We start from the raw sequence: 26,158 nt of genomic DNA, 5'->3' as shown, positions 1-26,158 counted from the left end.
ACTCACTGGTACCAGAACAAAAGGTAACAAAACTTTTCTGCAAAGGACCAGGTAGTACATATTTTTGGCTTTGAGAGCCACTCACAGTCTCTGATACATATCCCTCTTTGTGTTTTACAAACCCTTTAAAAATAACAATCCTGCTCATGTTCTTTAAGAGACCGTACTTTGCAGGCCCTACTGTGGAACAAGGAGACTTGGAAAAATAAGCAACATAGCTTATCTGCAGCTTGTGCCAGCTGACTGTTTAATAGCAATTCAATAGGTGGCCAGTTTTTACTCCTTTCATGTGCATATAAAAATATAAAAACTTGTATATCTACTGTCATGTATAACTAATTAGAACAAATTAGACATAAAGTTTACTTAATATGTACATATATACAAGATAGTTTAATACCTTTTGTATTTTCTGTGATATCATATTCAAAACTGCTATTTTGAATTTGAGGTTTATGTTCCATTCACTTTTTTTAATATTTATTTTTTAGTTATAGATAGACACAATACCTTTATTTTATTTATTTATTTTTATGTGGTGCTGATGATCAAACCCAGGGCCTCACATTTGCTAGGTGAGCGCTCTACCACTGAGCCACAACCCCAGCCCCCATTCATGTTTTTATAATGACATCTGATGCATAAATACCTACAAAGAATTATGTGAGAAATATATATATAAACATAATTTGGTGGTCATGGTTTTTAAATTATTTTGCATAGTTTTATGAATTAAAAGATTTGAGGTTTATTTTCACACTCTTCAAGGAATAAGAACTGGCTGCCTATGTTTTTATTTTGAAAATTTTCTCCAAGTCTTAGAATTTCCCTGTTAGAAATTTTTGATATAAAGATATAACTATAAGTTATTCTCATATTATTAGTTATTCTTAATATTATTTCACTTATGAAAACAAACTCCATGCTACCTTCTCTCAAAATCTTTCAGTTGCCCAGGCCTCTGATGTGAGGTGCCCCTATCTGCTCTTCATTAACTGAAGTTAATGACTGAGTTCCAAGAACCAAGAACAAATGCCTTTATGCACATAAGCCATAAAAGTTGTTGAGAGGTGACTTTGGTTAGGATCTTTCCTGTGTCTCTACAGTCTCTTTCAAACCTTGACCCCTTCTCTTAAGCACAGTCTGAGTCTGCCTTTCTGCAGCTGCAGGTGTTCAGTTTGTTTTATTGAAAACTTTCACTCAGGCAACTGGGCTCCACTTTCCAGAGGACCTGAGTGGATCTGTTTGTAGATTAGGCCTTCTATTTACTTGTTTACTGACCCTACCATTGGTTGGTTTGATTTGGTTTAACTGAGGAAGGAATTTAACAAATGCTTATCAAGTCATTCTCTAAAGTAGTTTAACTTACTCCAGCCAGCAGAACACTCCCTGGGTCGATTGAAATTTGTATGCCAGATGTCACTCCACAGAACCTGTTGGTCCCTGCCACATGACAATATCAGTATCAATCCACATTATACTGGAGCCTTCCCTTACCTGGGGGGAACAGAAATGCTTCCTTAGTGACTGTGTTTTAAAACAGCTTCTATCATTTGTCTCTCTTGAAGTGAGAGAGGTTTGAGTCAGATACTGGTTTGCCTCCTGCAAAGAACTCCCATCAACAGAATTCCATTCAGAAAAATGTGCAAATACTAATTTAATTTTAAACAAGAATTCAAGATTCTGTTTAATTCTGACCCCTTCTCATTCTGTTTGTTCTAAATAAACATCATTAGTGAAAGAATAAGTACACACATGCTTTCCCAGAACTCTTTGGTTTAAACAATTGCACAATTTTTTTTTTTTTTTTAATGAAGGAAGCATTATGGGTTCAAAGTAGAAATTACATCAAAGAGCAGGAGAGGACAGTTGTTAAGGTTGGGTCTATGTTAGTTTTAGACTTTAGTGGTTTGCAAACCTTGAAAATAGTCCCTATCTAGGAAATAGATGTGATATAGAATTTTTTTGATGTCATTTTAAAAAAGAGGTGCATAACCAAGACTCATTTGTTAGCAGGAGCATCTGTTTGCCTAACACATCCCACAGTTCATTAACAGCTTCTTCTGTTGATTGTAATCTCCCCCTTCTGCACAAGTCACACGCAGATAGATAGGGAAGAGTTGTCCTTACTGAAACCTCAAAAATGCAATGTAATTTTACTCTTGGTTTTTAAATTTTTTCTACCAGGATTTAGTTCCCTAATAACTCTCAAAAATACTAGTGCTGCCCAGATTGATAAATTTGTGTTATTTCTTAACACATGGCAAAACTAACTAGCCTTGTACTGCCTTAAAACAAATGTGCCCCCAGTGCCAGAAATGGATCTTGTGATCTTTGTTTCTAAGCTGGTAAACATTGCTAGGCAGGCAATTGTTTCTCTCTCCATTGATAAAAGGACATGTTTCTACTCTCTTATGATAACTTCTCTTGAAGGACCAAACCAGAAAGTGTTTGATGTGTAATCCACAAGAAAAAAAAAAAGCTTCAGAAAAGCATTGGAAGAATAAGCCTTCTGAGAACACAAGGTCTCACCACCCTCTAAAAACAAAGCCATCCTAATGACAATGCAGAAAGGATTAGCTTTCATGGGGCTTCTCAGCCAAAACCAGCTTTAAAAACAGTAGCTCAAGAGACAGCCTCTCTGCCATTCTTGTTTGTGAGCCCTGTTCCAGAACCAGCTAGGCTCAGGTAATGGCTTTTTATTGTTTGTAAGAGAAAAAGCAGGAGAAGTCCACAGCCTCATCCAAGTTTCTGTTCTGTAAACTGAAAATAGAAATTTTCCTGTGAGCACAGTTGAAGTGTGAGGATGTCCCAATATACAATGAGTTGGAAAATATTTTTAAGGTGAAAGATCACGATAATATTTGGCCTACATTCTCCCAACTGGTATTTTAAGGCATCATTTAATATATTTTTAGACCTCCAAGTGACTTCCTCAGCTTAGTTAGTTTTTTGTGCCAAATGCCATTTTATTGAGTGTAGAAAAAGCCATCCTATCTTATACCACCTGCTTTTTGGTACTTTCCCAAATCTGAAGAATTAATAAAAGGAAATCTTGAAATGTGCTGATACTAGAATCAAACCAAAGACCCTGTCTGGGCTTCACGGTGTGGTGGTTCACAGCAGTTCACTCTGCCATTGCCAGTTTTACACCCATCAAGTGCCTGCCTCCATCAGCTATGGTAGCTCATCTGCAACACCAAGAGAGAGTGAAATGAAATCGTCCCGTTTTTTCAGAGTTAGAGCTCTTAGAGAAGTATAACTTGGATCTTATTAAATTTAGGACATTTCCAGCAGAGTATCTTGAAATAAAGAATGAAGAATAAATAGCATTCTGATATTGTTTTCTCAAACACCGGTCTTGCACTTCACCTTGCAATATCCAGTTTGTGTGTGTGTGTGTGTGTGCGCGCAAACGCGTTTGAGTATACATGTGTGGGTATATAAGGTGTGTGCAGGCCAAACTAAGAAAGGAGGAGGTGCAAGACTGCTCATCTGAACATTTTGGGATCTGGAGCAATTGATTTATTTGAGGCTGATTACCTATTCCCATTCTCCTTAGGAATGCCAAATTCATTAACTTACTTGCTCTTCATATCCTTCCCTTCCCATCCCCAACACCAATGGAGTGGTAATTGTGAATTGAGGGGCTTCATTTCCTGCTAGCCCATTCACTGCCCCACCCCCCTCCCTGGTGCAGATGGAGTGTCGGGATGATTGCATACCTGTGCTGGCTCCCACCCTTCCTTCCTTACAGCCGCCACTAGAATTGTCCCCTTCTGGGATGCCCCTTACCTTTTCCTAATCACTTGTGTGACTCAAATAGAATTATTCAGTAGCTCTTCTAAAGAAGTACCTTACACACTTGATTAAAAGCCCAAAGAGGTTTCAGTGGATTTTTTTCTCTTGCTTGAGCAGCATCTGCCAATTTCCCTGATTTTCCTGCTAATTATCTTCGTATTAGCCAGCATTCGTTTAACATGTTGTGGCTCGAAAGAAACTGAGCACTAGCTGGGGAAATAGTGAGTATACAGCTAAAGGTTTATAGGACTTATTCTAATAGAGCACATGTCCATTATCTATATGCTCATTTGAATATTCTCATTTTGTGTTTTGAACAAGGGAAATCTAAACCTAAGCTACTGAGTGCTCTCCTCACTCACTGCTGCCGTGGCTCAGGGACTATAATGTCACTCTAGTGCTGTGGATTCCTCTTCCCTAGAATTACCTGGGATTAGAGTTTGACCTTTAGAGCAAGTTCGTATTCTGGCTCTGCCACTTGAAAGCTGAGTGTCTTTGGGCAAGTTTGCTTAACTTTCTAAAGCCTAGTTTCCTCACCTAGAAAATGAGGATAATGTCATTGACATTAATAAAGTTATTATTATTGATAAAATTTGAGTTGTTTGGGCTGGGGTTGTGGCTCAAGTGGTAGAGTGCTCACTTAGCACGTGTGAGGCACTGGGTTCCATCCTAAGCACCATATAAAAATAAATAAAGATACTGTATCCACCTAAAACTAAAAAAATAAATAAATAAAAATTTGAGGTTTTTTGTACTTTACAAATATTGGTAGACTCAAATTTTGGATGTACATTTGTTTAAACAGAGAAAATAACTGAGTTTCCAAATCTCCATCATTCAGTGTTTAGAGAAACCAAAATCAACAGTATTTCTGGTACCAGTTTTCTTTCTCTGGGCAATACAGGTCAGATTTATTAACCATACTGATCTTAAGAATTGTGTAAGGTGAAACACATATAAACTCACATATACACAATCAGCTATTATGTGTCTACAGTGTTTATTACATTTTAGAATATGGTATTGTAAATTTTAAGTAGCTAAGAACAGATCCTTTAGACTGCCTCATTTTGAGAGAAAATTGTTCAAAACACAAAATCTAAATGTTATAATTTTGTATATATCTCCCATTGTGGGATAGATAGATTTGCCAGTGATTTGGATTAGGGGCTCAAGTTTTTTTGTTTTTTAATGAGACCATTATTGAACTTTTAAAAACATAGTTGCATTTCTAGTTTTTATTGTATAGAGAAATGTAGCAGAGATTGAAGGTAGAAAAAATTTTAACTTTTTGTAACAAAACATAAAAATCTAATTTGTGGGAATAGGTTGAAAATTCTAGTAACTCATGAGATTAAGTTAAATTACTCAGGCCCATTAATTTCATAAAATTTTAAGTGTGGCTCTAGATAATCTAACTTCTTGACTAAGTTTGTTTCTATATTTTAAAAAAAGAACATTAAAAGTATATAATATGTGAAAGAAGTCCTATGCATCAATATATATTTTGTCCAAGTTTCTACAGATGGGGTTGGTTGTATCTGGTAATTGGATACAATTAAATATTACATAAAGTTTCAGTAATATACCAAAAATATAAAGTACAAGAATAAAATTCCGTTTTCTTTTTGTTCCAGGTTCTCTGGGAGATGCTAACAAGGGAGGTCCCCTTTAAAGGTTTGGAAGGATTACAAGTAGCTTGGCTTGTAGTGGAAAAAAACGAGGTAAGACTACGTTTCTCCATTCAGGTACATAGATCAGAAAACAGTATTGGGGTTTTGCAAAAGACTTTTTCATCTTCTTCAAATTGAAAGTAAGTTCACGCTTATGGAAAGATTAGCAGTAGGAGCTAACACAAAGGGTCAAAGTGATGTTATTCCTCATGAATGGACCCTTTACATCTAATTGTTGCAGCTTCACGTCGTGATGCTGTAGATCAAAAATTGTACAAGTACTGTACTAGTTTCTCAGTCTCAATTGTAAAACCTAGGGGTTTGTTCTTAGTGATGAAAGAAGCCATTGCGTCCAAGGTAGGGGAACAGTTTAACTCCATCTCCTGCGTTTAGGACATCTTTTTTACTGGCCGGGAGTTGATATATCTGTAAGAGACCTTCAGCTACTTCAACTTACCTCTCCCAGCAGGAGTCACTATAGTACAAGAAACTGTCGCTTAGATGAGAATTTCAAAAATAAAAGAAGAAAAAATAGTTTCAAAAAAGGGAAAAATTACAGTTTTGCCACCTACGTTGAACACTACATTGAAGATGAGCTCCTCACTGGAATTGGCGAGGCAGTGGCATAACTGTTCGCTTCTTCATGCAGAGCCTTTCCATTTCAAAAGAACTTCAGTGGCGTAAACACCGTTTGTGCTGTGTCCCCAGCCTCGCTTTTCTTCTTCCCACAAATTGAGGCTTTCAGTTAGTTGGACCTATGAGCCTACATCAGAGAACATGGCACATTCATATCAAAGAGAGCAACTACATTTTGAAAGGTTTAAAATTGTGCCTGAAACGCAGAGCCATGGAAATTCTCAGCATAAGGATGAAGCATCCAATATCAAGGTATTATAAGAACTTAGATCATGTAATGGAAGTATGCAGTTGTCTTTGCAAGGTGAAACAACTTTATTTCACAAAACTTCTTCATTTTCCAATCTTATCTGTGCCCTCCACAATGGTAAGAGTGTAGCCTTAAGATAAAATAATTTTCCAAACAGTGAATATATAAAAAGATCCCCTTTTTAATGCCTTAAAAGAATTAGCTTGATCTGCTTCCCAGATGAATGCAGGAACAAGCTGGATTAATCAAAAAGCTGCTATTGACTAGGAGAAACCAAGTTTACTTCTCTAAGGTCACATAATCCAGAGTTACCTTATTAATTTGTCCTCCTGATTCATTGGGGATGGATGAAATGTTGATGATAGCTGAACTTGATGGGAGAGAACTGCCTGTTTAAGAAATGAAAAGGAGTTGTGTGCAAGAGTGTGCCTTCCCCATTGTTTCACAGGAGCTGCTCAGTTTTAATTAGATGTGATGGCAAGTCCCAGTGTGCAGTTAAGTAAGACCTCACACACGGACAGCTGATGTTTTTAGGATATGAGAGCCTACTTATTTCTGTTCTATTTATTTTGCCAATGAGATGATTCAATGTTTGATTCAGGGCTTACAAATGAAAGTGAAGAGCATTATTGACCTTCTGTTGACTCTAGAGCAGAGCACCCGGGGTGATCTTGTCCACTACCTGCACTGAGATAAACCAAGAGAAAAGGGTATTTAAAGCTAAGTGGACCACCCAGATAAGTGTAAGACAGAATAATTAATATTTTAAAAATAAAATTTAGCTGAAGAATGGCAGAATAGGGGTAAATCTAATCTAAAGTATTTTTAAAACATTGGATATCAAAAGATGAAGAGAAGGATTGGCAATTACTCGTGCAGGACCTTCAGAGCCCCTTTAGCATTGTAGTCGAGGATGCAGCCTTCCCTCCATCCAAGGAGCACACCCTTTAGCTGTGGTCTGTTTTGATGATCAGTTTGTGATGCATGGAGACCTCCATACTGTATGTATTAAATATAGCAGCAAGTGGAAAGAAACCACATGTGATGTGAGTTCTCTCAACTTTCTAATGAATTTAAGTAAAATTTGGTATTATAGGGATACTTATCTGCTGTTTTCATTCTGCACAGTACTTATTTGTCAAAAACATGGAAATTAAGTTTAAATGCAGTTTTCATTGTCATTCAAGAAGGTATCTTCCTCCTAGCTCATAAATTGGAGGTACCTGTTTACAAAACAAATTTTGTTGACATAGCATTAAGGTAATTCCCAAAGGTTGATTTCATTTAGTAACAAAATTAAGGCTTAAAGAAATATAATGTACAAAATCTTTTTAGTTTCTAATTATTTTATTTTAATGCTGAGTACCTTTGGTTATTGGGTTGAAAAAAGGTAGCTGTATTTTTAACAGATCTCATTTAAATAAAGAATGATGTGTTTAAACCATCAAGGAAAAATTTTAAATGTGGTCTAGTCACCTGTAATATCTACATCCAGTTATTAGAGTTGCTTTTCTTCTTAACTTTCTATCTTGAAATAATTACAGACTCACAGGGATTTGTAAAAATATTGCAAAGAATCATCCCCATCACCCAGCTTCCCCCTGGTACCTTACATAGCTATAGGACAGTATCAGAATCAGGGAACTGAGACTGGCACATTGCTCTTACCTAGATGTGAGTCCTGATTCAGTCTCACCATTTAGGACTGCTTTTTGCATCTATAGGAAATTAGTACTTTCTAAAAATATATCTGAAGATCTTTGCTTCTAAACCCTTAATAATGAAATGTAAGACTTTAAACCATCTTTTTTTTTCTAATATTAAATCTTACTAAAGCTAGATACATAAAGCCCTTTTTTTTTACTTAAAAAGTAAACAGTGAACCCTTATGGAAGGCCTGGCTTTAAGAGGGCATTACTAAGGAGTTTTAAAATATACTCCTCAATAGATGAGTATATTTGCTGTTGTCATTTCCATGAAACTCCATCAGTGGGCATTCAGAATGTTCTGGCAGCATAATTACTACACTTATAAATATTTAGATTCTTATGTAAAATGTGTTTTGTTCTAAGAAGCAAAACAATTTGATTAACATAGAAATCTTCATAAAACAATTCACTATTCTTGACTGTACATTTGAAAGATAAAAATTTGACTTAAAAAGTAATTTTTATATCTTATGTAGAATATGGTTCAAAAAAAGGATGTGATCTTTTAAAAATGTCATGACTAATTGAATGATTGGGAAATATTTTAATTTTAAATGTGAATCTTTATTTAAAAATATTATAAGCAGCACCACAAACCTGGTGCTGAGATCTAGTTAATCCAGAATGTTTTAATCCATTAGGAATGTCCACAGTTACATAATCAGGACCTACATGCTTTGGATTCTATTTTAAAGTACTTTTTAATGCACCAAAATAATCCCTTACATAAAGTGTTTTGGTCTAGATTTAACTGATATTTGACCATGTCAGATTATTTTAAATGATGTGAGTTTTTGTGTACTTTGTCAGATGTTGTGTCAAAAAAGTTTTTCAGTATGAAAATATGACAGAAATCGTTATCCATATCAGCCAGTTCTCATTTCAGTTCATGGAAAAATGTTGAGGTACGGTTATATTGAAAAGTATTAATTGACCCTTTCCAAAAACTCATTATTTTTAGTTATATACGGAGTACATTCAGTTGCATGAATGCAATTATAGTCTATTTTTATTAGTCTCCATCTCTCAGCCATCTTATATTTTAAAAAATGAACACATGATTTTTCTTGATGAAAGTCAACATTATAGTAAAATAATAGTACAGTTTAATATTCCTTTCTCTAATTTGAGATCGTTAAGACAAGACATTTAAAAGTATTTAGTTTAGCCTTTAATTTGGAGAAGTTTGTTTTGTTTTTCATTTTATTTTGTTTTGAGATTATCCATAATTCCAAATATAGACTTCTCAGCTTTCTTGCCAGGGCAACTGTTTTTCTAGTTTTACACATAACTTTCCCCAGTCCAACCAAGTTCAGTTTGAAGTTTCCGTTTGTACAGTTTCTTTGGTAGACAGTACTGGGGAAAAATCTTAGTACTTCATAGTGCAGCAGTTCTCAACTCTATCACACCCAGAGCTCTCTTTATAACAACTCTATTAACAACCAACACACCTCTGAAAGGAAATTCAGAGAAACGCAACATGTACACACGTTATATTTTGAGTCAGTATAATATTGTAATATAAAGGAGAAACTGAAATGCATATTGCAGTGTACAAATGCTCAGGCATGACCCCACTAGAGGAACTAATGGGACAATTTTAGGTGCTTGCACCTGTGGCTAAATAGAATTCAATAGCTACAAATGCAGTCCCACAGAGTTGGGTTATATTAATGACTCTGGTACCAAGAGCAGCACTGCTCTTGGTGACAGTCTTCAAACTCTTGATAAAGTTATGAATAATGCAAAAATCAATCTGCCTTTGATTTGTTTTATTTTGTAAATATGTTGTAAATCAGAGTTGGATTCTAGGCACAGAAAATTAGAAATCTCATTGTTTACTTGTTAGTTTGCATGAATGCACATAGGGCATTTGAAATTTGTGGGTTGCAAGAGAGTCCTTGATCATGTCGGACTTAATGGCATATTGGAGGAGGTCTAACACTTATTTATTTATTTATAGTACCAGGGATTGAACTCAGGGGCACTCCACCACTGAGCCACATTCCTAGCACTATTTTGTATTTTATTTAGAGACAGGGTCTCACTGAGTTGCTTAGCACCTCGTTTTTGCTGAGGCTGGCTTTGAACTCGAGATTATCCTGCCTCAGCCTCCCAAGCCACTAGGATTACAGGTGTGCTGCTGTAATCAAACCTAGAGTCTTGCATATACTACAAGGTGCTCTGTCACTGAGCTACAGCCCCATCCTCTGCAGTCTTTAAAACAAACAAACAAAAAAATACCTTCTCAGTATAATGGTCTGGCATGTTCTATGACAATCACTACTGTAGAATGCTAGAATAGAATTGATGTTTGCATGATAATTTGTGTTGTATTGGGTCCTTACAGTAGATGGGTGTGACCAAAGCAAAGCTATGAGTCATATATTCATAATGTTTTACTTTCCAATGAGAAAATGCAGAGTTTTAAAAAATTATCTCTGTAATTTTCTGTGCCAAAGATGTTCTCAGAGTTGTAAACCTCTTGCCAAAACTAAACTGGTTTCCTAGTTACCTGGCCTGTTTGCATTATTTCTTAAGTTGCTAATAAAAATACAGACTAAATCTATGGTTTTAGATTTAGTATCTAAGTTCCAACCTGCCCCTCTCCTACTATAGTTTCTTATAGTCTCGATCCTGTTTTATTGCATTTGTGCCGATGAACCTGACTTCTCCATCCACTACAATTCATCTGTGAAGGAAAAAGTGAGAGTCTTTGGAGATTAGATGATACAAATCTGAATGTAAATTCTCCCCTGTCACATATTAATCCATGGAATCTTCAGATTTCATATCTTGTTTATGCTATCAAATTAGCTCTTTTAGGGCCCCCTTTCAAATAGTCTTTGCTTACTGTAATGAGTAAATCCTATGATTTGTTTTGTTTTGTTTCCTTCTCTCTGTTGTAGAGACTAACCATTCCAAGCAGTTGCCCCAGAAGTTTTGCTGAACTGTTACACCAGTGTTGGGAAGCTGATGCCAAGGTATATTTTTTGGTTGTTCAGTATTCTGAATTTTCACTTGTTTGGTTTTGAGTTTTTAAAATTTGAGTAATAAAATCCATTACAAAGCAAAGTTGGATTGGTGTTCCCGTGAGCCCCAGCCTGACTGCTAAGGCCCTGTGTTGGCATCTGCTTATCTTGATCTCTAGAGACTCATTATTGACTCTTTTTAAAAGTACTCTTTGGTATTCTTTATTCAGTAAAAATAATTTTGTTCTTTTGTTTTTAACCTTTAATAACCATTGGACCTCTATGTTATAAAAATGGCTAACACATCACAGTACATTTTATATGCCATTGGTTCTAAGCACTTTGTATATATTAACTCACTTATTTCTTAGAATGTGTCTTTGAAATGGGTATTGTCATTACCCTCATCTTAGACATGAAGAACCAAAGCAAACAGAGATTAAATAATGAGTCAAGGCCACACTGCTAGTGTTGAGCTGATATGGTAGGAGCTGATCATGAACCCCAGAAGTCTGGCATGAGGCCCTGCTGTGTTGCCTGCCTAACCAGAGAGCAGGCACAAATAGCACTTCCAGAGAATGTTGTTATGTCCTCCCTGTCCAGTTTCAGGGATGTTTTTGAGTTATCACAATAGAATTGGAGAAATTCCAAAACTTGGCCTTTCTTGTGGTTATCGCATTTGAGCATGAATAGCCTGTTTCCTTTTCCTGCAAAGATCATTTAAAAGATTCTCACATACATATGGAAATATTTACAGATAAAGTGGTAGGCCAATATTGGATTTACTTCAAAATGAGGTGAAGGCTAATGGATGCCAATATAGATTAAACCAGATTGCCCTAATAATTTCCAAAGCTCAGTGATAGGACATGGAGGTTCATTACATTGTTTTCTCTACTTTTGTGTATGTTTGGAATTTTTCATAAGAAAGTTAAAAAATAAGACTCTCACAAATTAAACATTGGAATAAGAGAACAGTTAAACTCAAGGAACGAACAGAAATCTTCAGGTTCACATTGGTGCCATTTTTCATAGAAATAGGGTTATTTCTGACCTTTGAAATAGAGGCCTAAAAAGAAAGACTAAAAAGTAGAATTCTTTCCTAGTTTAAACCCAGTTCTGTTCTGACATCCAGGAAGCATGAATGATCACAACACATAGTCTGTTCTTCTACAACATACATCTTTTAGTTGTGAGTAGCTCAGAAACTATTGGTGTGTATCAGACTGTTAGTGTGACACAGAATTTATGTTGATTCATGCAGAATGTTTTCCAGCACATTGTTCCACACTGAGAGCGAAGTACAATAATGCAGCCTGTGAGGCAGCCCGGTGCTGTGGGGCGCTTTCACTCCATATGGTCCTGCTTGGCCTGGTGTGGAAGTCTTGTTGCTGATTCTCCCCAGCCACGAGCATTTGCCTTTGCCCTGGTATCCAGCAGCTTCAATCTTTGCTGTCAGTCCTGTTCTTCAAATTTATTTTGCCTATATTTTTTTCCAAATTGAGTTCTATATTTACTCAGTATTATTTTATTAAAGATTTTTAACATGTTTTTAAGCTGTATTAGTATTTTTATTTGGAATAATTATTTTATTAGTACTCAATGACAAAACTGCATGGGTTTTTAATGGTCTTCCCTACCCCTGTTTAGGTCCTATTATTTTTGTGCATGATTTTACAAAATGTGGGTATTTTTAAACATTAAGAGAAAAGCCTATGCTTTGCAACTAATCCAGAAGATATTTGTAAGCTTGCTTAAAGCATGGTATATTACCCTTACCCTACTCCTTCTATTAGTTACATAACCATTGTAATATATACAGTGATTTTGGTAGTATTTTTTCTACTACTTCAACAGATATTTTGCCTGAAATTATTTGTATTAACTTAGATTAATGCATATAGATCTGTATAATTGTAATTATATTTCAGTATGCAAAGCAAGTTTGTAATTTCTTAATTGAAAACTTGGCACTAGATTAATCAAAATTCTAAGAACATATATTTATTGCTCATTAATTAAATCATAGTATAAAAACTTCATACAACAAGGACATTAGGCCCAACATTGAAGCCATGAAATTGGCATGTCTTTAACATGAAATTAGTTGACCCTTCTTTGGGAACTAAAGAATTTAGTGTTTAGCCATGTGAAGTATAAAGAGAGTTTAAGATTGATTTTTATTTTCTCAATTCATGACATCTCTTTTTTTCTTTTTCTTTTTCTTTCTTTTCTTTTCTTTTCTCTTTTTTTTTTTTTTTTTTTTTTTTTTGAGAAAAAGGAAAAAGAGGTTTATTGCTTTGCTAGCAAAGGAGAAACACAAGGGACTCCTGTCCCAAAGGCTGTGATTCTTCCCTTCAGCAGGAACAGGGGGCTTTTAAAGAGGTGATTCAAAGGCTACATTCCACAGGTTCTCTGTTGGAGTTGTAATTCACTTCTTAATTTGGGAGACAGTAATTTCTGAGATCTTCTGGTACCCAAAGTCTGGATTACTTCCTTTCATGACATTCTGATCCAACTATTCCATGCCCGCTATGAGGGGTTTGATTGCATAGAGGTTGCAGCCCACATTCCCACCCAATCATTGTTCATCTCCTCCAGATCACCTTGTGTACCTTCATTTCCTGAGCATGCTCTCTTCCTTCTGTCTCTCTCCTTGATACTTCACTATGGAGCCTTCCCTGACTACTCTGTTGTCTCCAGCCCAGGCTTAGTCTAGCCTCCTGTTCCAGACCACAGTCTGGACCACTGCCCTACTTAAACTGTGCTATTTTTTAAAATATCTTTTTCCTTCCTAAATGCATTGCAAGCTCTATGAGGGAATAGAACACTAATTCTTCTGTATTTCCTAAGAGCACTTTACATCAGTTTAGTACATAGATGTCCAATTTGTTGTTGCCTGAAGAAGCTGGACCACAGTACATTTTCTGGAAGGTAGATTTTAGTTCTCTGGCTAGAAATATGTAGCAGTTCAACCAGGAGTTGGTGCCAGTCCTGTGCATATATGGAGAGCCATAATTGGTATTTTCTTTTTTTCTAGTCCTAGATTTTTAGAGTATCAACACCTAGATTGAAATATTCACCCCACCTCTAGGACTGATGTTCTTTTGTAATGAGGAGAGATGTATATAAAAGAAAGCTGGTATTAAGTAAATGTTGGGTCACTCTAATGGTTCATGACAGGTGCTTAAAATATTTTATAGAAGAAAGAATTAATGAATATTAATTTAAGTCTTAAAAGAACATTTTTAAATAAGGGAAAAGAATAGCTAAAGCCATAAGTTTAGTAAGAATACCTCGTCCTTCTGTAATAAAAGGTGTGAAGGGTTAAGAGCATGACTCCAGGTTGTGTAGATTGTCTCCTGTGTGATGCTGGGCAGTTCAGACTTTTCTGAGACTAGTTCTCCTTATCTATAAAATGGAGATAACAAACACAGAAAAAAAAATGTAGATGTTTAATAAATATTCCTAGATATGGTATTGTAAAATAAACCAAATCTGCACAATACCTAAAAGGCACTTAAGCCCCCTCAAAGGAATGTCCATGAGAACCTAAATCAAATGTTTTATTGTGTAAACAGAACATTCAAAGATATTACCATAAAATTCTATACTGTTGTTGCATTTTTCTTTCTTCTTCATTTTATTTATTTTTTTCTTTTTTGAGACAGGGTCTCACTGTGTTACCCAGGGTAGTCTCCAGTGATCCTCCAGCCTCAGCCTCATCAGTAGCTGGGACTGCAGGCACATGCCACCACACCTGGCTGTGCTACATTTTGAATGTTCGCATTGATCATTTCTGTCTGAGAGTAGATGCTAGCTATAGAATTAAGATTTTTCTAGGAATGCTTGTCATCCAACTACAAAAGAGCATCACCTTAGAATAATTAAATATAGGGAGATATGTTTTTCTTTAAAAATTCATTAGCTTCTCCTCCTTCTTTTCCTTCTAAAATGAAAATCCTGTATTTATTATATAATTAATTCCTGTGCAAATGAAACATTTTTTTTCTTTTAAAACATGACACATGGTAGGAGAAATTAGAGTAGGAACAAAGGTAAAGAAGACAAACAATATTTCTCAAGTTTCCTACTTAAGGCATTTTCTTCTTTATTAGAAGGCTTAATGTATACCAGTAACATTTAGCTACTACACTCTCTTAAAACATAACTCACACATGTGCCTTTAAAAGAGAACAATATCAGTGGAACTCAATAAATATTCCAGTTTTATATTTCTGAGAAATGAAAAAAAAATACTTTTCTTTATAATGTAGGAAGCATTCAAGTCCCAAGAGCAAGCCACCTCAACATTGTTCCTTCTTGTTTTTATGCTCCTAAATTAAAATGCATGTTTTAATTGCTGCAACTGTAATTTGTTCAGAAATGGTATAATTATGAAGCCTGATGAAGAGAGAATATGCATCATCCTTTTATTATCTTTCTCCATTTTTGTTTTAACCTTTTGTTTCAACCTTGGCTAGAGTCTAAAGAGAAAGACTAGTGTAGTTACTGCTCACTGAAGAAGTACACTTAACCACTGCCTTTTCAGTTTCTGCTGAACAGGATCTTCCATTGTTCCAGCACTAAAGCTGGTTCTAATGTGAAATATACATTGAGAGCAATGACATCAAGATAGCTTTAAAATTGGGGTTTCTTCCCAACCAACTGATTTGGGAAATTTTATTAGTTCAGATGGATTGATTGGTAGATTTTTCCCCATCATTTTACATAAAATCTTTCAAACATACGGAAAAGTCAAAAGGATTTCACAGTGACTAGCATGCCCACCACGCTAGTAACGTTTTACTAGCTTTATCACATAAATATTTAAATGACTTAACTTTTTCCTTTTAGGAACCTTAATCATTTCAGAGAGAATTAGCACTCTTTTTGCCTAGAGAAAACTACCAATTACCCCAGTTTTAGGCCACATGATAGAAAAATAATGTCTAAATCTATTTCTTATAAATAGTTGATTGGGCCAGGCATGGTGGTGCACACCTGTGATCCCAGTGACTCGGGGAGGCTGGAGGCAGGAGGATTTCCAGTTCAAAGCCAGCTTCAGCCACTTAGTGAGGCCCTCAGCAATTGAGCAAGAGCACAATGAAAAGGGCTGGGTATGTGGCTCGGTGGTTGAGCACGACTGGGTTCAATCCTTGGTACCAAAAACAAAAATTGTTAGTTGAAAACAGAGAACACAGTTCCCTAAACCAGAGCAATGTGATGGTTGTAAAATAACTAAACCAGAACACTGCATCATTTCTTTTAGTTACAGTAGGTTGAGCTTATTACTACATTTTTGATTGCTTTTCTTCTCTTCTTTAGAAACGGCCATCCTTCAAACAAATCATTTCTATTTTGGAGTCTATGTCCAATGACACCAGCCTTCCTGACCAGTGTAATTCGTTCCTGCACCACAAGGCAGAATGGAGGTGGGTGACCCTGGTGCCCAGTCCCAGCCCTGGCTTCAAAGGTCCATCACTAACCTCAGTAGAGAAAAGGACCAGAGACGCTGACCACAGTCTGATTGCTAAGCATAGCATAGAAAAAACACACAAAAAAAGTCATAAGATTTTGGAGATCTGATTAGTCTTCCATTTTATAAGTAAGCAAGAAAGCGTATTTCTCTAAGCTTGTTGCCTTAGTATGTTACCCAGTATTTGGAAAGAATATTGAAATCATATCTTCTGAGACAAAAGATGGTTACCAGACATTTCTGTATATACACTGTTAGGAAGCTTTGGCCTCTAACCAGTAAGAAATAAAAATACCATTAGCCTTGAAGTTTGAAGTTCTCTCTGTGTGCTAGTTAGAGGTTAGAAAGACTATACAAAACACTTCTAAAAGAAAACTCTAGATGTTATAAATCCTATTAAAATTTCTTAAGTGTAAAACAAACTTAGTAATGAGAAAATCGTATTATATGAGTGGAAAAAGTAAGCCAGGGTGAAACATTTGCGACAGGTCACATGATGCAGGAATATAAATAGCGTGTTTGGGAGCTGACACTACTCCTCCCCTGACGCTGCAGAGATTTTAAGTAACTTCATCTCTGCTCCTGACAGCCCTGGCAGTAAGTGACGCCTTACGCCATCTGCTGATGCCAAGTGAATACTGCACATACTGTGAAAATCTGAGTTGTTTACTGCTGCTGTTAGACATTTCTTGGGGAATTCTGTTGGTGTTTTACAATGCTCTTATTTATTTATTCTTTTGAAATAGCTGTGTAGGGCCAGTGAATTTAATGAATTTTTATTTAGAAATACAAATGTAATACAGTAAAAAGTCTAGGTATGGAGGCTAGAGTTATAGCTCATAGGTAAAATAAAGACATTGTGTCCATCTGTGACCAGAAAAAAATTTTTTTAAATGTATAGTTATGAGGGACTTTTTTTAATGTTGAAATAATTAACAAAACAGAACAAGAAAGTAATGTTTCCTATATTAAGAGGTGAGTGCACACCTAATCAATTCACTCCCCTGAAATCCATACATGTTCCCATTGCTCCTAAGAGAAATACTTCAGAGTCAGGAAATACTTCAGAGTCGGGAAACCCCCTACTCTGATTTCACTAGTCTCATCTTAACAGCACCAGTCTGCCCCTTAGTTTCTGGCCTGCAGTCCCACAACAGAGGAACATTTCTGCTTTACTCAGGGTCTCTGCAAGCTCAGTTTCCTAGTTTAAAGCCATCCCATCTCAGTTACACTACACCTGACCCCATCCCCCACCCAAGCTCCTACTGGCTTCAGTGGCAACTGGATCAGGAAGTGTACCCTGAGCCAGGAAGGTACCCTGACTCTACGTCAGACCATTCCCACCTGCATGCTCTGCAGTTTATTATTTAATGTCTCAGTGGCTGAAACATTGGAGGGGTAGGCATTACATTATCTTTGTTTATCACTCATTGTCCCCACAGCATCTAGCATGTGCCTTGAACATAGTAGTTACTCAATAAATACATAGGAAAGGAAGAAAATATCATAACAATGATAACATATAAGACATTATGCTCTTGTACAAGAGAATATAAATAAGTAAGTTAATTTTCCCTACAGAAATCTTTCTTACATTCACTCGTTGGTGTGTTCCTTGAACCTCTGCATTTGGAGACATGGGTGGTGCCATTCTCAGTATTGGGCTGTAGTAATGAGCATGACCATCCCAAAGCTCATGATGCACTCCAGCAGGAGAGGCCAATGTTAAACTGCTAAATATAAGTGTACAAATAACTATTTAATTACTGTTTTGACGAGCATTATGACAGAAGTACTGGATATCTGAGAGTATTAAACATGAAATCCAATCTAGTCTGGGGATATAATAAAAGAATTCCCCAAGGAAATGCTATTTGATCTGTTACCCAAAGGCTTAATAGGATTTTAATACTAGTATCAATACCTTTGAGATAGGGAGTCTCTAAAAGTATGCCAACAAAATCAGAAAACAAATTGATGTTTGTAAATTTAAAACCTTTAAAAATAAAAATTCAAAACATGTATATGGCCAAAAGCAATGTCCATCATAAATAAATTTCCAAGTACTTCTCAAACATTTTGGTCTCAGGATCCTATTACACTCTTAAAAATTATTGAGGACTTCAAAAAAATTTGTCTAAGTCATATCTGACAATATTTACTACATTCAAAAATAGAACTGAGAAGAATTTAAAATGTGTTTATTGATCTGTTTCAAAAACAATAATAAATCCTGCTTCTCAATTCAGCCTATGGCCCTATCACAGAATGCCCCTGGAATACTCTGTACATTTATAAAAGAATTAGAGTAGAAAAGGCAAATCTGTCTTAGAGGTATTCTGAAAACCAGTCTGACCTCAAGAATCCTCTGAAAAGTTCTCTTAGGTTCCCAGACCATACACTGAAAAACACTTTGATAGAGAATTACTATCTTTAAAAGAACAATTTAATTAAAACATACTAAAGGACATGAAAGAGCATTTCACAAAACGAGAAATCAAATGGTTAATAAACATATGAAAAATATTCAACCTCCTTTAGTCATCAAGTAAATACAAGTAACCATAATTTATTAGATTGACAAAAATTCACATTATGAAAATGCCTAGTGTTATAGGCCTTCTCATACATTGCTAACAAGGGAAACACTAGCTGCCAGGACAGTTAGATTCCTATAAAATGTTTTTATTCTATGTCCCAGAAGTCCTACCTCTACCATTTTATTCCTAAGAAAATAAACAGGAATGGTATGCAAGAAATGTACAGGCACTTGTTCAGGCAGCCTAATTTAGAATTGCACAACTAGAAGTGGTGTTAAGTACAAAAATATGGAAATAGTTTTTTAAAATGATAATATTGCCATATACTAAATAAAACAGAACCATTATAAACACACACACACACGACAAATGATTTTAAAATAGAGGCTACAGTCCAGTTTGTTTAGAATGATTCCATTTTTTTATAAAATAAAGGTGCATTAATAGTATGTATATAAATACACAGAAAAAGTACCAAAAAGACATGGCGGTTTATACCTGTAAACCCAGCTACTTGAGACACTGAGGCAAGGATCACAATTTCCAGGCCAGCCTCAGGAACTTGGTGAGACCCAGCCTGAAAATAAAAAATCCAAAGTATTGGGGCTGTAGCTCAGTGGTAGAGTGCCCCTGAGTTCAAATTTCCACTACCAAAAACAAAAACAGAGTGTTGGGACTGGGGTTGTGACTCAATAGGGGAGTGCTCAATTCCCACTACCAAAAAAACAAAAACAAAACACAGTGTTGGGACTGGGGTTGTGACTCAATGGTGGAGTGCTTGCCTAGCATGTGTATGGCACTGGGTTCAATCCTCAGCATCACAAAAACATAATATGTAAAATGAAGGTATTGTGTCCATCTACAACTAAAAAATTGTTTTTAAAATCCACAGTGTAATCACTGGGTAGTGAGATTATTGAAGAGTGCTTTCTTTTTGTATATCTTTATTTTTTTACTTGTTTTACATTAAGCCTGGATTAGTTGAATGATTAATTTTTTAAAGTCTTCAGGCCAGGTGTGGTTGTACATGCCTGTAATCCTAACTGTTCAGGAGGCTGAAGTAGGAGGATCACAAGTTGGACCCATCCTAGGCAACATAGGGAGACCCTGTCTCAAACAAAGAATACTTCAAGGTGAAAAATGAGCAAAATAAATTTGATAATAGAGGATGGAGGAAAATATATCAGTATGTTTTTGGAAAATACAGTTGGCCAGGGGGCATCCTTAGTGGCTCTTTCAGGAACTATTGACCCTGCTCTTAAGGCTGGAGAGAAAATGTGTATTTTTTCCTGAACCAGCAAACCATAGATTGAGAATCCTAGAGCTGTTTTAACTAAACTTGGTAATTGGTTAAAGACATGGGGAATAATATCAATTATAATAATAAAAAACACAGTTACTGTTCATGATGTTCCTACCAGATGCCTGTACTTCATTTGGATTATCTTTTTAAATCCCCGTGGCAACCCTAATTGTATCACAGATACAAAAACTGAAGCCCAGGCAGGTTGGGTAACTTGCTGAGATCATACTGTACTGAGATGAAGCCTGTAATGGGACCCAGGGGGTCTGGTACACAGGCCACTCCGGCATGTATACTGCACTGTGCTTTTGCTGGACTGTGGCCACTGGTTATGCCAACTCCCCATTAACATGCAGGATTCATTTAACTGGATCCTGTTTAGCTACGAGTCATATTACAGGGCATGATTGTTTTAGGTTATCATTACAGCAAAAATACTGTCTTACTCAATCTGCCAAGTGCTGAAAAGAATGATGTTTTTATCAAATCATCTGGGTATTTCAAAGGACAACATATTCAGACTACTTCTTGCTTTTCCCCAACTTTTGTGTGGTACCTAAAGCCATGGGACTGGGGTCCAAAGACTATTTTAGCGAATGAGAGTCACAGTGCAGTCTGCTTCCAATCCTGCTGTGGTGTGTCTGGCAGATGATTGTTTTCTGGTAGAGCTTTCTCTACACATAGACCAGATGGAACATCTATTTTTGGAAAATTAAATGATTCTAAAATTCTTTTTAAAGCTAGATTATTAAAATCCTCATAAACTGTGTTCTTGTTGGTCTAATAAATGATAAGAAAGAAATCTAGTATCAGCCATTTCCCTGTTCATGAAATCCTCATCTTGATTCTCCTCCTGTTAACATAAGAGCAATAATGGCAGTGAGCATTAAGAACAGAAAGTGTACCCTGTTTGTCCTGTTTGCAGGTTTTATTAATCCCTGTGATTGTCTACAAACGATGGCAGTCTGCATCGAGTGAGTTACATAGGGTTGTGAGCATTCAGACCCATGTCTCTGGCAAACACTGTTTGTTGTGTTTTTCCTTGGTGACCAAAGTCCTCTCACCGTGACATGCCTTCTTGACAACAAAAAGCTGAGATCAGAAAATGTAATCGTTCCAACTTAGATTTTAAGCACAAACATATGATACATAACACTAATGTATATTTATCATGTAATATATGTGTGTGTGTGTGTGTGTGTGTGTGTGTGTGTGTGTATAATTTTGGCAAATAGATCTTTTATTTCAAAGTAAGTGTCTATTTAATGAAAGAAGTTAATTACAGTTCATTGCCTGTTCATAGTAATACTACTTGAAATCAACCTTGGTTGGGTTTAGTTTAAGAGAAAACACAAAATTTTCACCAACAAGACACTTAAACTATAATTTTAGAACAGGAAGTTTATATAAATGCACCAACAAATGCACTTGATATAGAACAACACACCAACAAAAAGGGAACATCTAGGGGATCAGTGTCTGTCCTTGGGCTTGAGTTTCTTGTGGTACCTAACCTCAGAGCCTTGGGCACAGGAGCCAGAACACAGCTGGGAACCTGGGCCTGAGGAGCAGATGGAGGAAGATCTGTTCCGTCAGTGTTTGTTTGTGTGTCACAATTTTCAGCTTACTTAACTTTTGATCTCTTTTCCAGAAGGGCTCAAAAAATCACAGTGGGCTTCCAGAGCTGGAACTTGAGATGAGCTCTTGGGTTCAATTACAAGTGAAACAGAATGTGTTGGCCATTTACCCTGACTGAAAAGAACATCAGTGAGATCAGTCTCACTGGCAGGAGAGTTGGGACTGGCTTGAAAAAAGAGCTGTACAGACCAATGGCCCACACCACTGCCATCTCACCTCTGAGCATGCCCAGCTGTGAGGCCTCTTTGCCACCCTCTGACTGAAGATAGCTTGCTTTTTTCTTTCTTTTTTTTTTCTTTTTGGATTACAAAGTTTATCCTAACGTTTTCCATATTGATTTTTCCCCTCAATCCCTCATTTGAAAAATAGAAGCACGTTGTCTGTGAATGGGCATAATATCCTTGTCAGAAATATCAGTGATTTAACTTGGATTTTATAATAGTCTTGATTCTGAAATATTGCTGCTTCCGGGCCTTATTAGGAACTCTGACACGATTCTCTTTATGCCTTTTCACATGGCATGAATGAAAGGGATGGAGTGTTGATATTTGTGGGTGGCATTTACTTGCTGCCTCCCTAGCTGAAGAACTTTTCAGTCAAGCAGAGAAGCAAAGCCTTGGGCCCACATCCAGACCCACCTCAATAACTGTTCCCTGAGTTGGACTTTGCCAGTGAATACCTAGAGACCACTTGTTTTCCTTCATTAAGTTCTTATCTGTAAGAGTATTAGAATAAGCCTCTCACATCCTCTGATTTTCCCTGGTAATAAAAAGGCAGATTTTGGTTGCACATATTCATTAACTTTGACCAGGGGCTCTCCCTTTCACACCTCCCCATCTCCCTGAGGGTGCAGTCTAAGGCACGGGGGCATAACTGTTGGCAGCACTCAGGAGCCAATAGACATGGCACCGATTTCCCACTTGCCACCGCTTCCTCCTTTTTGTCTTCCTCTCTGTGGGCCTTCCTTCCTGGCCTCCCTTTCCCTCTCCCCTTCTCCCAGTCCTGTCTCATCCCCTCATTACTGTGGTTACTTACCAGCTCTTCAGAAACTCAAGGAAAGAACTTCCAGTTCTCCAAGCATAAATTTAGACATCATGACAGCCCTGCAGGAGAAAAAAGTTTGTGCCAAGCCACGTTAGCAATTTCTCTTGCTGTGAAGAACAGGTTTCTATTACTGGGCACATTGTTCCAAGTGTGATGTTGGTGGGCCTAGAGAGATGAAGCAGAAATCTTCCTTTAAACATTATTAAGAAAGAGATCTTCAGAGCTCCTCTGGCCCACAGTGTCCTATACTTACCTGATTGTAAAGACTTTCCTGAGTTTTTAATCAAATAATGCAAGTCCTTCCAAGCCCCCTGTCTAATGAATCATGAGCTCCAAGGAAAGGGAATCTGTGCTTTTGTTGTTTTGTTGTTTTCAACAAGCTGCCCAGGTAATTCTTAGGATCAGGCAAGTTATAGAGTCTTGATATGCTATAACCACCACCCCTCCAACCAAGGAAGCTGAGTCAGATTAATCTATTGATTGCTAGGGTTGCTCAGCCACAGGTAGGCTAAAGTGCCATCTCAATCACTTGCCAACAGTATGATACTGATAGCCTAACCTGAGTGTCATTTTCCCATCCATAATACAAATTAGTAACTGTGTGTTGGGCTGTTCTGGGAATAAGATGAGATATGTAATGTGCTTTATAAACTCTATAAACAGTGCTCTGACTATAGGCACTCACTAACGACTAGCATAGGACACCAGCTCCAGGTTATGCTGCATCCCACGACTCTTTGATGCTTTGTTGCAATACTTTGAGCATGTTTTTCCAAACCAGAAGCTACCTGTTGATTTTTAAGGATATAGAAGATGCCTGCTTCCCTGGTTATGTCCTGGTCAACTTCAAAACACACGCATTAGTCTTTTACTCTGATGAGCATTCTGATGGACCCTGTAGTAGAGTTGAGACTTACCAGTTGTCCTTGTGCAGGTGTGAAATTGAAGCAACCCTTGAGAGACTAAAGAAACTAGAGCGTGATCTCAGCTTTAAAGAGCAGGAGCTCAAGGAACGGGAAAGACGGTTAAAGATGTGGGAGCAAAAACTGACAGAGCAGTCTAACACCCCGGTGAGTACTCGCACCCGGCTTCCCACATGCAGCATTAGAATGTGGCTGAGCATGGCAGCTCTTCTCCTGTCCTGCCTCCTCCTCACTTCCTGCCTTACACCGTGTGCTAAAGGCCTCCATTTGTAGCAACTAGTATAAATGATCAAAATGCCAGAAATTTAAAAGAAAAGTCCTGTCCTATTTCTGGCTTTTTCCTTAAGAAATGTTATTCCCTCCATGTGCTTGTATATTAGACTTACAAAAATAAAATCTGATGTATTTTCACACCAGCTGTTAGGTCCCCAGAACATGTGCCTAAATGCTGATTAACTCTTTATTAACTTCATCAGTAATTAATAACTAACTCCAAGGTAGCTAAGAAAGTCTTTGTGCCACAATTCAACCACATTTTTCTTCTAAAATAGGACTAGCCTGATGGTGTTAATATTCCTTGCTCAATTTAGTGTTATGACCATGGCAGCAAAATATTAGAAAAGCTTAGGATATGCTTCTAGTATATTCTATATCCAGGAAGAGTCTTGATTTTTCCCAAGTATTATATTTAGAGGAAAAAAAATTCTTTTTAAGGATTTTACTATGTACACACTAACCTTGAGCTTACATTCTAACATAATATGTTAATGTCTAAGCAGATTTCAGCATTCTTTTCTGTTTTAAATGAGTTGTTTCTAGCAACTAAGTACAAATTTATCTGTTTTTCCAGGACTTTTAATGGGAAATATTTTCCCACTCAAAATCACAATGATAGAGTAAAAGTAAACTTATATTTTTATATTTTGATAGTTGCTATGACAATTATACCAAGTAACTTAAATTCCCTTCTTTTTTAATTTATATATTCATTCTAATTTGTTGTACATGACAGCAGAATGAATGCATTTCAGTTCATAGTACAAATATAAAGCACAATTTTTCTAAATGCTCTTCCTTTTGAAATATTTGAAAAGCTTTTCTATAAGTCTTAATCTTTTTTTATTTATATATGACAGCAGAATGCATTACAATTCATATTACAAAGATGGAGCACAAATTTTTCATATCTCTAGTTACATACAAAGTATATTCACTCCAATTTGTGTCTTCATACATGTACTTTGGATAATGATGTACATCACATTCCACCATCATTTCTAACCCCTTGCCCCTCCCATACCCTCCCGTCCCTCAGCCTTATCTAGAGTTCATTTATCCCTCCCATGCTCCTCCTCCCTACCCCACTATGAATCAGCCTCCATATGTTTTCATACTTGGATATCGAAAGTACCTATAGTCTGGGAAATTCATAGATAATCTCCTCATTCACAAGAGTAACAACTCCTATTCCAACAACTTCCCTAGGTGATTCCTATGTACATGCAAATTTGAAAAAGCCTAATTTAAAGCAATACTTGTAATCACATCTGAATTTTAAAATCACCTGAGGATGTCTTCAAACATATAGATTCCAGTGTTTTACTATAAACCAATTAAATAAGAATTCTGGCAGTTAATCTTCATTAAGCAGTCAGTGCCCAATTGCAAATATTTCCCAATGTCTAAAGAGTAAAAATAATTTGTCTTCTTTTCCAACTTGTGTAGAAAAGCAACCTGATATCCAAAAATGAAAACACAATGAAATTAAATGTCCATATCAAATTTAACTTTTTTTAAAAAAAGATTTTTGTAATTCAGTGGACCCCAAAATAAGAGTTTAATAGCAACACATAAGACTATCTTGGGACATTACAAAGGTACATTTTCTAAATTTCTAGATTTCATTTGGTTTTCAAGTAAGGAGTAGAGGGAAGTTTCCTGATGAGGTTGAATTGATGCTGGCAGGCAGACTAGAAAGCACTACCCCAGGGATCTGCACAGGAGCCCTGCTTTTCTAGGCTGATGAGGGACAGGAGCCGGAATGGGCCCTTGTCCCTGCAAGCACGTCTTCTGAAGCCTGAGAGGATTTTTTTGTTTTATTTTTCAAATGCATTGAAATCTTAAAGCACTGCATGGCTTGACTCTTTCTAAATGTAGTATTTTAAGAAAAAAAAAAACTTTAAACCACCT

At 36.6% G+C, this 26,158-nt stretch overlaps 1 protein-coding gene across 4 annotated transcripts in view; it reads left to right on the top strand.

Moving 5' to 3' along the window:
- Window positions 1–26,158, top strand: part of Map3k20 (mitogen-activated protein kinase kinase kinase 20) — a 172,359-nt gene that overhangs the window by 99,031 nt on the left and 47,170 nt on the right. For all 4 annotated transcript variants that reach the window (XR_013092359.2, XM_076866785.2, XM_076866784.2 and 1 more), the window contains exons 8-11: window positions 5,439–5,525; window positions 10,979–11,053; window positions 16,370–16,476; window positions 23,980–24,115. Coding sequence is in view for 3 of the 4 variants with exons in the window: in XM_076866785.2 (XP_076722900.1) it covers window positions 5,439–5,525; window positions 10,979–11,053; window positions 16,370–16,476; window positions 23,980–24,115 (405 nt within the window). In the remaining variant the exon portion in view is untranslated. The remainder of the gene's footprint in view (window positions 1–5,438; window positions 5,526–10,978; window positions 11,054–16,369; window positions 16,477–23,979; window positions 24,116–26,158) is intronic.

Source organism: Callospermophilus lateralis, chromosome 9, assembly GCF_048772815.1.
Source record: "Callospermophilus lateralis isolate mCalLat2 chromosome 9, mCalLat2.hap1, whole genome shotgun sequence".
NCBI lineage: Eukaryota > Metazoa > Chordata > Mammalia > Rodentia > Sciuridae > Callospermophilus > Callospermophilus lateralis.
This window is presented reverse-complemented; position numbering and strand designations above follow the sequence as displayed.